Here is an 11706-nt window from a genome sequence, read left to right as displayed (position 1 = left end):
ACGGGCGGCGCGCTGACCCATTCGCGCACTACTCCCGTCCAGGAGTAGCGCTCGATGGGCTCCGGCTCCGGCTTGGCTTTGACAGGGGACTGCGGGGCCACCGGCGGCAGGACGCAGTCGCCCGCCACGGAGAAGGCCATGGCCGCCTCATACACCGCCTCCTCTTCCTCGACCGCTGCCGCCATGCGCCGCTCGTCCTCCTCGCTCTCCCGGTAGACGCCGCAATGGCCGCCTGGTAGGTGGCCTCCGCCTCCTGGTCCTCCTCGTGGACGACGAGCGGGGGCGGCGGCACGCTGCGGTCGACTTCGCGAATGCCGCGTTGCCTCGCCTTCTCGTGCTCGAAGACGAACCATCGAGCCCAGTTGGGCCAGTCGGTTGCGTAGGCGGGGTCGCGTCGCTGCTCCGACGTCAGGAGCGCCTGCCGGCACCGCACCTCCTCCGTGTGTGTCCTAGCCGACCGCGACGCCGCCGGCACTGGGATCCTCTTCGGATCCAGGTGCCAGTCGTGCGACAGGGTAGCGTTGGGATACAGGAAAGGCACGCGGTGCTGCCAGTGCCACTCCACCTGGTGCACTGGCACGTTGACGCGCTACCTCGGCCGGCGAGCTGGCGCTGGCGGAAGCGGGAGGAACTCCGAGGGAAAAGGAACGGCGGGGGCCTTGCCCTAGGCCTTGCTGCTGCCGGCGCCGGAGAAGAGCCCCATTTGGCTTCGCTGCGGTGGCTAGGGTTTGCCGGCGACGGGAGAGCAGAGTGTGGCTAGATGGGGACGGAGACTAGCTAGAAGCGGATGAGGACGGCCTCGCCGCACGGTCAGCTTAAAAAAGACGACCGCCATCGCTGACGCGTGGGCCCGAGGTCATAAAATAAGCTGACCAGAAAGGCCGCGGACAGTTGGACGACCGTCAGGTGAGGGCACGGCGGACACCGAGAAGACGCGCGTGGCGTCCGTTCCGCATCCGCGCCGACGTATTTGGGACGTAAATTTAGGCCGTAAATGCACGCGAAGCAGACTTGATTTTGGTTTGGGTCGGCGCATTGGGCCTTCTCTTTTGTCCGCATTGACCAAAGGAACGACGGACGAAATAGGTCGCTTCATTGAAATTGCTCTTAGTATCTCTTTCCGTTTTCTCAAACTATATATCTGACGGAGATACATACCATCACCTACACAAATCCCCGCAGGATCTAAAAACACCAGCTAGCTCGATCACGTGAGCGCCAGCATGCCATGCCGACTTTTCCTGGCATATCCCTTCCGTGCATGCATATACCAGGAGGAGGAGGATGCCTTGTCGCCGAGACCATATCCGATCTGTTACGCTCGTGGAAAGCTAGCCAGCTAGGCCACGCTGTCCGGCTCCACCAAGCGAATCGCACAGCACCCCATCGTTCGTGTTCGTCGCGTAGGTACAAGAGAAGGAGCAGGTGGTCTGTGGTTGGATGATTAAAAAGACTGTGGTATCCTAAACCTATCAGGGTTCAAATCTTGGTTCTCATATTTATTTCAGAATTTATGGCGATGCGCATTTAGTGGAAGGAGACGTTCTCGTCGACGACGAGACGCCTACAGTGACTTCATAAATCTTAAGATGATATATCGGTTCAGTCTTTCAAAGATGCTTATACGGATAGAATGTGCATATGTGCGTTCATAGAAGTGAGTGTATGCACGTGTGTATGAGCGCTTGTCTCTGTACTGATGTTAAAAAAAGAAGAAGCAGGTGTTATTTTTATATGTGTAAAGCATTTGATTGAGACCCCGCAAAAAAAAAGCATTTGGTTGAGGTGTTCTTTTAAGACTTTGGTTGCGTTCTGTTCAAAAGATGGATTAGACAGCAGCAGGTTAAAAAAACTGGTCTAATCTAAGTTTGCGTGGTCGTGTCAAGGGGCTATTGTTTTGGGTGATTTTTGGCCATCTTTGTGGACCTGATAACTGAGCCCACCAAGGCTGTGTAGTGTGTACCGTGTACGCACGTGTAAGCAGCCTGGCTGCAGATGCATCTGCAAGATCAAGGTTGCCTTGTTACGAGTCGGCTCAGTATTGAGTGGTCGTTTTCTAATCCGTCCGCCCACCTCGTCTCGTCGCTCGATTTTGCCTTGTCGAGCTCTAGGTACGTACAGTCCCGTCGCAAATCTGACTTGCCAAGCATATCTCCATACTGACAACAACAAATACTCCATGAGTAGTAAGTTCCAACTTCCAAGGTCGACTTTTCACACAAGGCTTGTCTCTCAAGAGCAATAATAAATTCCATTCGAAGGTTGACTCTTCCTGTCCCTCCACGATATTCAAAGGAGTACGTAGTGGTACTAAAAAGTTGTGTTTCGGTTCAAAAAACACGGTTGTAGATGCTCCCTTTTGTCCGGTTCAAAAGAAAAGTTTTGTTTCACTTGTCTGAAACTTACCTTGCAAGTGTCGTGCTTGAAAAGGAGCCACGTAGTTGGACCCGTCGCCAAGTGGAAAACACGGCACTCAACTGTTCCGTCCGTGCGTGAAAGGAATGTGTTGTTGGGAAACACTTGGAGTAGCAGGTGGCAGATGGCAACCTACTCCCTCGGTTTCCAAATACTTGTCTTTCTAGACATTTTAAATGATTACAACATACGGATATATGTAGACATATTTTACAGTATAGATTTACTCATTTTGTTTTGTATGTAGTCATTTGTTGAAATCTCTAAAAAGACAAATATTTAAAAACGGTAAGGTTCGGTATGATCGTATGCTATTAAAATCGGCCCCGTGCTCTGCCTCCGCGGCGGCTGAGGCTGATGCACACCGGCCAGCAGGTTTGTTTATTCCAAGGAGGAAGAATACGCGTCGCCATAGTCATGCGCATAAAAATCATCAAGGCTAACCATACTTAAAAAAGAGTTATTGGAGGGGAAAATGCACGACCGGTCAATCTACGGGTGCATGAAGTGAACTGTCGCCACCTTTCTAGAATGAATGAATGGCGAGTTCGATCGCGTACCTACGCTGTTGCCATCGTTCGTCTCTTCCGTAACATGGCGTATGTACGTCCGTTGTTTTGGACCTTTGGCTGAATGAGTGTGCAATGATCCCTCCCCTCGTTAAGCAAACGAAATCTCTTTTCCTTCTGCTTGGATGCGTAGGCAGCGGCCAAGTATAATAAGATGGCCCACACTAAATAATTTAAAGGTGTAGTTAGGTCTCAGTCGACTGAGAAGTCTCAGTCATGCGATAGAACATGTAAAAAATGAAAAAAATTACGCATATCTCCATTTAAGATCTCACTGATATAGTATCAATTAAAACTTTGTTAAATCTCAGTCGACTGAGATTTAACAATCCTCCTTATAATTTAATTTGTGTGCGTAGTGTCCCAGGGCTTCTTGCCTCCTTGTCAAGGAAAAAACAATCTTCAACGCGGATCCCCAAAATGGACAAGTATCTTTCCGCGGACGATCACTGATAGGGGAGACAGCCATCCAGTCGTGTATCTCAAACGTCCAAACACATTTCAAACTAAATTTGAACAAACCAAAGATTTTTTTATTTAAATTGGAGCAAATTCATGACATTTTTGACATATTTTATCAAATAGAAGTTAGCCTACTCTACATGTTCGTTGTGTTCATGTCCAAGTGGTCACTCCGGTACCGCGATATGGCGCGTCCCTCGCTGCCACCAGCACGCGTCAAGGAGGAGTCGGTGTTGCCACCTCATCACGTGTTAAGACGGAGCCAGTGTCCTCGTCATGCAACAACGGCGTCCAAATCAAACGCCTCATGAAGGAGGAGCCGGGCCGGCGTCGCCTCCGTGCCACGTGTAGCGCGACAAGGTCGTGAAGGAGGAGGTGTAGCTGCCGATCATGAAGGCGCGCGGGCGCCTCCTCTACCACCTTGATGGCCTAGGCGGCGGCGGCTCCTCCTCGTAGAGCATCGTCTCGGCGGAGGAGAAGGCAGGTGGCATGGAGGGAGCGAGAACTGACAGCACGATGCCCTCAGTCCTTGCAAACCTCGACCTCACGGAGGCCTGGGCCAGTGACTGATCGGTGACTGGCCCATTTGCATGAATATATTGAACTGTATGTAATATATCGTCCCAATTGTATTGTCGCGGTGAAATATCATTCGATTTGTGTAAAACATATTGAACTTGTGTCTATTTGCATGAATTACGCCATGTTTGCACGAATTGTCAGAATGTATTTGTATTGCAGGCGAACGTTTACGGTGAGGGTTGGATGTCCGGCTCCTGTATCACCGTCGACGCGTTTGTGGGCAAACACTATGTCTGTTTTGGGGGTCGGCGTTGGCGGTCCTCATGCATGAGTTGCATGCATATGCATTTGGAGTTGTAGAAAAGAAAATCTCAAGCTGCGGTGCGTGGTAGCAATAATAGTACTAGATCCCGTTGTTGACTTCTGCTATACACTCCATGTTGGTCAGTGATCAAAACTCTCGGAAAAGTGAACCGTTGAGTAGCACCTTGACTTCCCCTTCTGTAAAAGATACTCCCTCCATAAACTAATATAAAAGCGTTTACGGAGGGAGTACCTTGCAATGCAAATGCTGGTTTGTTCATTTCCAATAATCACCGGGTGGTGGTCTGATCTGTGTGCACCATCATCGACGAGAAAGAAACACGGGCTGAACGCTACTATTCCGTGTGCCCAAGGAACACTTGCTGGCGTCAGATTGCGCTCGTACACAATCGTGTCGCGAAGTTGCCACCTAGGTGAGCCCACACAATAAACGAGTTCAATTGTTTCGGGTTGGTGTTCGCCGTTTGGCAAGGAACCAACTGGACCCAGAATGTCCGGTCGGTCGCCGTCGCCCCAGCCGGCTGCTGCCCGGCCGGATATGCATTGTGAATATGGGTCCCTATCAAGCGTACGCCTAAACATAAATAAATATCCTCGTGGAAAAAATTAGTCCCGTTTAGAGTGCGTCAATTCAGCACTGACAGAACATTGTTTTCTGTCCACCTTTTTGTGGCTGCCACCAGCGCAGGAGATAAACCGGCGTTAATGGAATCATTTACACATATGTGCTCCTACACGGAAAGTGCCGCCCCTGATCTTGAACGATAGCAAAAAGAAGCAGGGGGCGAAACAGAGCAAGGAGTGCATGGAATCATGTCGGACCTAGCAGAGAATGCGTGTCAATGGCTCCAAGCTTGGCATGACTTTGGACACGAGATGTAAATTCCACTCCAAGGTTGACTTTTCCTGCCCTCCACGATGGTCGGCCTTGAGAGTACCTTGTGTGGAGCCTTCGGCCTTGGAGCCGTCGCCAAGTGAAAACCACGGCGGCACACGCACCACTTGGAGGAGCCGGCGGTCGGCAGACGGCAATGGTTTCATGGACGGATGGACCATACGTAACGTAGCCCACTGCTCTACGATTTCATTTCAATTGTTTTGCTAGCTAGGGTTCGGTTTTGATCGTGCACTATTAAAACCATCGTGAATATGCGTCGCCATCGCAGCGCGTACGCTTATAAATATCCTGAAAATAGACGGGAAAATTGGCCAGTCAATTTACGGGTGAATTTTCGCCACCTTTCTAAAACGGGAAATAACAACTTCACGTACTACGTCGCCATCTGCAATCGCTCAACGGCACACGTTAGTAGTACCAACACATCAGCCTCGGAGTGGGAACCAACGCTCATTTCCCACGTTGTGTGCTTCCAATTCCAAACTCCCTGCCGTTCGTGTGATGAAGAAAATCAGGACAAAGGAAAATATCACCCGAGGAAAAGAAGTGACTGTACACAGATTTGTTCGCAAGGTGGTCAACGCTCGGGAAAATTTACTGCTTTTTTTTTGAACAAAGCAAGGCACCAGGAAGGTGCCCAATTTCCATTGACAGCTTAAAGAGTCATTACAAGGTTCAGAGGCCAGAGAATACAGAGCAGGAGATACAGCCAGAAAAAGAAGCTGAATGGAATAGCAAAGATAGGTTGAAACAAGTCAACCAGTGGATCTGCAGCTAAGAGAATGCGAGAAGGTCACTTAGTAGATCTATCCTGAAAGTAAGAAGCGTGAAGGTGTCTTCAATCCTGAAGAAAGCTTTGAAGAAGAAGTCTAGAAATCACAACTTTGTCGAAGCGTCCTCTGAGCTTAGTAGCAGTACACCTTGTGAAGACGGTAGCCTGTGACAGAGAAGTGAGCTAAAGCTGCCGCCACTGGACAGAGGTCTGCAGCGTGTGATCGAGTTGAGCAAGACTCGCCTTGCAACTTCTTTTCCCCTTATGTAAACTTGCCTTGCAAGCAATGTTTTTTTCATTTCGGAAACAAAATAATATCAAACCTCATCGAAATATGCGAAAATTTAGAAACTTCGCATATTTCAGGAATTATTTCGGATTTTGAGATTTCAAATTTCACTTAATTTTAATGAACTCAAATATAATTTAAGTTTATGTTGAAATCAGTTTGAATCTGTCTTGAAAAATTCGGGGTAAAAATTATTTTGGACCCCACTGAAATATACAGAACTTCAAAATTTTTATTTCGAACCCTGCTTGCAAGTGCTGTTTGTTCATTTCCAATAGTCGCTAGGTGGTGGTCTGGTCCGCACCATTATAGTAGACGAGAAAGAAATACGGGCAGCTCCGTGTGCCCTAGGAACAGTTTTGTTTTTGAGCGTTAGCCCTAGGAACAGTTGGCTGGCGGCAGATGACCAGGATTGCTCTGATAATAATCGTGTCACGAGGATGCCCCCTACCTGAGCTCACACAATAAACGAGTTCAGTGTTTTGAGGTTAGTGTTGGGCGAGGTTAGTGTCGGTCGCCGTCGGCCCAGCCGGCTGCTGTTCGGATATGCATTGTGAATATACGTCCCTATCAAGCGTGTGCTTATCCCCTCAAAAAAAATCAAGCATGCGCTTAAACCTTAAATATCCTCGCGGAGAAAATTAGACCCGTTTAGAGTGCGTCAATTCAGGAGGCATCTTTTTGTGGCTGCCACTAGCGCAGCAGAGAAACAAGGACCGGTGGAATCATTTGCACCACATATACCCCCTCAGTCCGAAAATACTCAGAAAGACCTCATCTTCATCAGTTTATTCAGTTCACCTCATGATACTAATGCTAGAATCTTTAAGTTTATAAGGGAGAACAATATCCACGCAAAATAAATAAATAAGGGAGAACAATAGGATTGCTCACAAGCAGGCTCAGGGTACTTACAATCTTTTTGGTGTTGGAAATTGCTTATATACCTGCTTAGGTGTGCGTCATGATGCTTTTAATTGCCCTCTAAAAGCTATTATCAGCTCTCTTAATGTGCAATCTTGCATATTGATGTTAGTGACCTATCTTTGAAGTATGGAATAAAGTTTTATATTGCCAAATAAAAAAAGAAATAGAGCAAACAGTAGTGTATACTCATTCAGTGAGTCCCTTGGATCTTTGGAAGAAGAAGAAGAAGAAAAATCAAGCTGTGATGGTAGCAGCAGCTGTTCTTTGGAAGAAGAAGAAAAATCAAGCTATGATGGTAGCAACAGCTGTTCTACACACAGAAGTACTTCCTCCGGTCCATTTTACTCTGCATATTAGAATTCTCTGAAGTCAAACTTCACAAAGTTTGACCGTATTTATATGAAAAAATATCAACATCTGTCATGCTAAAGTTATACAATATGAAACTTTAAGTCATAGCACATCTATTGATATTGATTTCAGATTGTGAATGTTGATATTTTTTTCTATAAAGTTGGTCAAACTTTACGAGGCTTGACTTCAGTCAAATCTTATATGCGAACTAAAAAAGACCGGAGGGAGTACTACTTAAATCATGTGGGGCCTATCAAGGGAGTGCGAGCCCAAGCTTGGCAAGAGCAAAATACAAGGTTGACTTTGCACACGAGACTTGTCTTGCAAGAGTATATAAACTTCCATTCCAAGGTTGACTTTTCCTGCCCTCCATGGTGGTTGGTGGTCAGAGTACCCTTTGTGAAGCTTGCTTCGTACTCAGCCTTGGAGCCGTCGCCAAGTGAAAACCACGGCGGTACACGCACCACTGTTCCGCATGGCCCGAGAACACGCACTTGGAGGAGCGGACGGTGGACAGATGGCAATGGTTTCACGGACCATATTCATTTCAATTGTTTTGCTAGCTAGGTTGGACGGTGACGGAGAGTCTGCGTCGCCATCTCGCGTACAATGCTTATAAAAAGGGAAAAGTCTAAAAAAGACTTTGATTTCGTAGTGGAAGTCTGAAATGAACCCTAAATTCCAAATCTCTGAAATTAGCACCCCGTCTTATCTGATCCCGGTTTATCCCGACCTTTTTGGCCGAGGAGGCGTTTGTCCCCGTCAGGATTGCACACGTAACAGAGATTAGGGAAAACCGAATAGTTTTGCCGCAGTGGGATAGATGGAGACTTACCGAAGTGGCAGTTCAATCTTTAGTGCTTGCAGGCGTGAGTACCGAGTACGTGTGCTCAATCACTAGCGGTTCAGTCGTCTGCCCTGTGCACTCCATTGTTGCTAGCTAGCTAGCCAAGCCAAATACATAGGTGTGTGAAGGAACGTGCATGTTTCACCATGTTTCATCGTTAATCAGTAATGGTGTAAAATTTCTCAATCTTGTGTATAGTTCATCTCCTGCTAGACTGATATATCTCGGAACTGGCAAACAAATGGAGTGTAATAGAGAACAGGACCCCGCGGGCGACCCGGGCAGATCCCTAGCCGCCGAGGGAACTACCTCCTACCCAGATCTCCCTCTCCTCACCGCCGTCAGTAGGCGCCGCCGGGCAAAGCCCACACGGTACCGGTGGCGGCGAGGCACTCCGTTTCTTCCCTCTCACGGGGAAGCGTCGTCTCTGACTCGATTTGCTCCGGTTCATGATGGCTCCGGTCCATGGCGACCGCGGTCATCGTCTCCTGGTGTTGGTTTGAGAGCTCTGACGGGTGAGCATTAATGCATGTGTATGTTAGTCGTAAGTAAAATTGAGGAAGCTAGTTTTAGTTGAAATTAAAGACTTTTTTTAGATAAACATTGGGCGCTCGCACACCACGCTGGCCCAACGTGCAATACGCAGTGGCCCTGTGTGACACGCCTTCTTTCCTATACACCTCCATCCCCTATCTCTAGCCTTCATGCACGCGCATCCCCTCCCTTCTCCTCCCGAGCTGCGACCCGGATAGGAGGCAAGCTCCCTGAGCGGGACATGGGGATCCACCCTGACAACCCGAAGAAGAAGAAGCTAGGGACGAGTTGTTTTTTTCTTGTCTGGATCCAACGGCCGCACGGCTCACGTCCAACGGCTTGGGCTCGACCGACCCAAACTTTCGGCCGGCGCGCCGGCGTCTATAAGCGCCCAATTTTTTTTAATGAGTTTTTCCTATCATGTCACACGTACAAGTCCAAATGTGTTTTCTATGTATCTTTATTTTGTGTAATCCCAGCGGAGACAAGAAGGGTCGGGATAGACCGGGATTATGTAAGACAGGGTGCTAATTTTAAGGATTTGGAGTTTAGGGTTCATTTTAGACTTCAACTACTAAGTCAAGGTTTTTTTCAGACTTTTGCCTTATAAAAATATCCGAGAGACGGACGGGATACTGGCCGGTCAGTGTACGTGCGAATGGCGGAATTTTCGCCACCTTTCTAGAACGGGGAATAACAACATCACGTCCTGGAGCTTCAAAAAAAAAACATCACGTACTACGTCGCCGTCTGCTATCGCTCAACGTCACACGGCAGCAGTAGTACCAACACATCAGCCTCGGCGTGGAAACCAACGCTCATTTTCCACGTTGCCTGCCCCCAACTCGCAGCTCTTCTTGTGGTGCTAAGGAAAATATCAGAAGAAAAGAGAAGACAGTACACAGAATTTTTGGCACGGTGAAATTCATGTTTCTTCATCTGCATATACCACTTCGATATACCAGAAACAACTACCAATATCGCCCATAATCCACTGGGCTCTCTCTCTCTCACTCACTATCTCTCTCTCACTAAACAAAGGAAAAGAAAAAGAAAAAAAACAGAGAAGGATTCCAGAGGGAGGGAGGGATGGATCTGCGGACTCGTCCAACAGCCCGGACGGACACACGCACCACACCAGCTGTCACACAGCACTAGCAGCACAGCACAGCCCAACCACCCCAGCAAAACACGGAACATAAACAGAAAGAAATCTTCCAGCCGGAACGTGTCCAGCCGGGCACCGCGCAGGCGGGCAGGCAGCCTCCTCTCTACTCTTCTCTTCTCTTCTCTGGAGTCGTCGCCTTCGCTTGTCCTCTGCTCCTCCTCCCCCAGTGCACAAACCCCGCACGCAACCATGGCCCAATTCCCCTTTTGCTTTTCTACACCTTCTTCTACTAATTAACGGACGGACGGGCGGGCGGCTAGTAGCAGAGCGGCGTCAGGCCTGGATGGAGGAAGGACGGCAGATGGCGGCCGGCGGTGGGCTGAAACGGCGGCGGCGGCGACGGGGTCGGCGACGGCGTCTGGGACGGGGATCTCCTGGCAGTGGACGGGCGCTCGATTGGGCCAACCGGGGAGCGGAACCCCACGGTGACCGCGTCGCGCACGCACCAGTGGAACGCCGGCTCGCGCAGGCCCAGCGCGGCGGCCGCCTCGCAGTCGGGGCAGGGCGTCGAGGGGCGCGCCGGCCACAGCGCCGCCGGCGGGTCGTCGAGGAGCGGCGGGAGGAGGTACGGATCCGGCGCCGCCGTGCTCATCATGTACCACTCGTGCTGCCGCTGGAGCTCCCGCAGCTGCGCCTCGTAGTCCCACCCGCCGAACGCGGCCACCGGGGACGCGGCGCCCGCCAGGGACGCCAGATCCGTCGACGGGAGGCGCTTGAGGATGGTCCGCTCCGAGGCCATCGTTGGCGCCATCAGCAGCGGCTGCTGAGGCCCCGTCCCCGCGCCCGCGCCCTTCCTGTCGCGCCTGGAGCGGCCCCCGCGGCGGTCGCGGCGGGAGCGGCGGAGCCCGGCGAGGACGTAGCAGCCGGCGCCCTCGCGGGCCACGGCGGCGGCGAGGTCGGCGCCCTCGTCGAGCGGCACGCGGCGCTGGCGCCGCGGCCGGGCCAGGGACGCCGAGATCTGCTGCGGGGCGACGCCGACGCGGTCCGCCACGACCGCCTGCAGCTTCCGCACGCCCAGCGACGGCTGCACGGTGACCGTGCCCAGGTCCACGCTCCGCTCGCCGTCCACGAACACCACCTGCAGCACCGCGCCGCCCGCGCCTCCCGGCGGCGGCGAGGTCGACTCCATCTCGCCCATCGCTCCGAGCCTCTCGACGACTGGACTAGACTAGCAGCGGGTGGGCATCGGCGGTGGCGTGGGTCGGAAGTCTGTGGGGAAGGGGAAGGGGAATTGGAATTGGGACGGGGAGGAGGGGGGAGCGGGGGGTTATATACAGGGATTGTAGGCGGTTGGGTTGGGCTGGGCCAATGGTAATGGCGGTGGGGCCGGAGGGGGGGAAGTGGTCTCTGTCTTTCCTTGCGAGCCAAGGCAAGGCAAGAGGGCGCGGCACGGGATCCAGGGAAGGAATGGGAAGGTGCTGGTGCGCGGGCCCCGGCGGGCCGCGTGGGCCACCGACTGACTGACCGGGGTCGCAGGGCGCCACGTCGGAGGGCGAAACGTGCGAGGGGGTGCGCGGCCAGGCTCGCGCCAGCGGGGCGCGGCGGCACGCGCGGCGCCAGCGGGGCACGTGTTCGCGCGGTGGTGGGGCAGTGATGGGTGGATGGATGGATGGACTGGTCACTGC

General features: G+C 51.5%; 1 protein-coding gene across 1 annotated transcript; it reads right to left on the bottom strand.

The window, feature by feature from the left end:
- Positions 1-9820: 9820 nt before the first annotated feature.
- On the bottom strand, positions 9821-11339 carry LOC125540408 (uncharacterized). Its single transcript, XM_048704020.2, has one exon. It carries the CDS (start codon positions 11217-11219, stop codon positions 10338-10340), a length of 882 nt encoding a protein of 293 aa, XP_048559977.2. The 5' UTR covers positions 11220-11339; the 3' UTR covers positions 9821-10337.
- Positions 11340-11706: the final 367 nt, after the last annotated feature.

This window comes from Triticum urartu, chromosome 2A (assembly GCF_056163025.1).
Source record: "Triticum urartu cultivar PI428250 chromosome 2A, HENAU_Tu73, whole genome shotgun sequence".
Taxonomy (NCBI): Eukaryota; Viridiplantae; Streptophyta; class Magnoliopsida; order Poales; family Poaceae; genus Triticum; species Triticum urartu.
The sequence above is the reverse complement of the archived record's forward strand: the minus strand, read 5'-3'. Positions and strand labels throughout refer to the sequence as shown.

Excerpts from the sequence above, each read along its gene's own strand:
- LOC125540408 (XM_048704020.2), bottom strand. The coding sequence starts at position 11,219 with ATGGGCGAGATGGAGTCGACCTCGCCGCCGCCGGGAGGCGCGGGCGGC.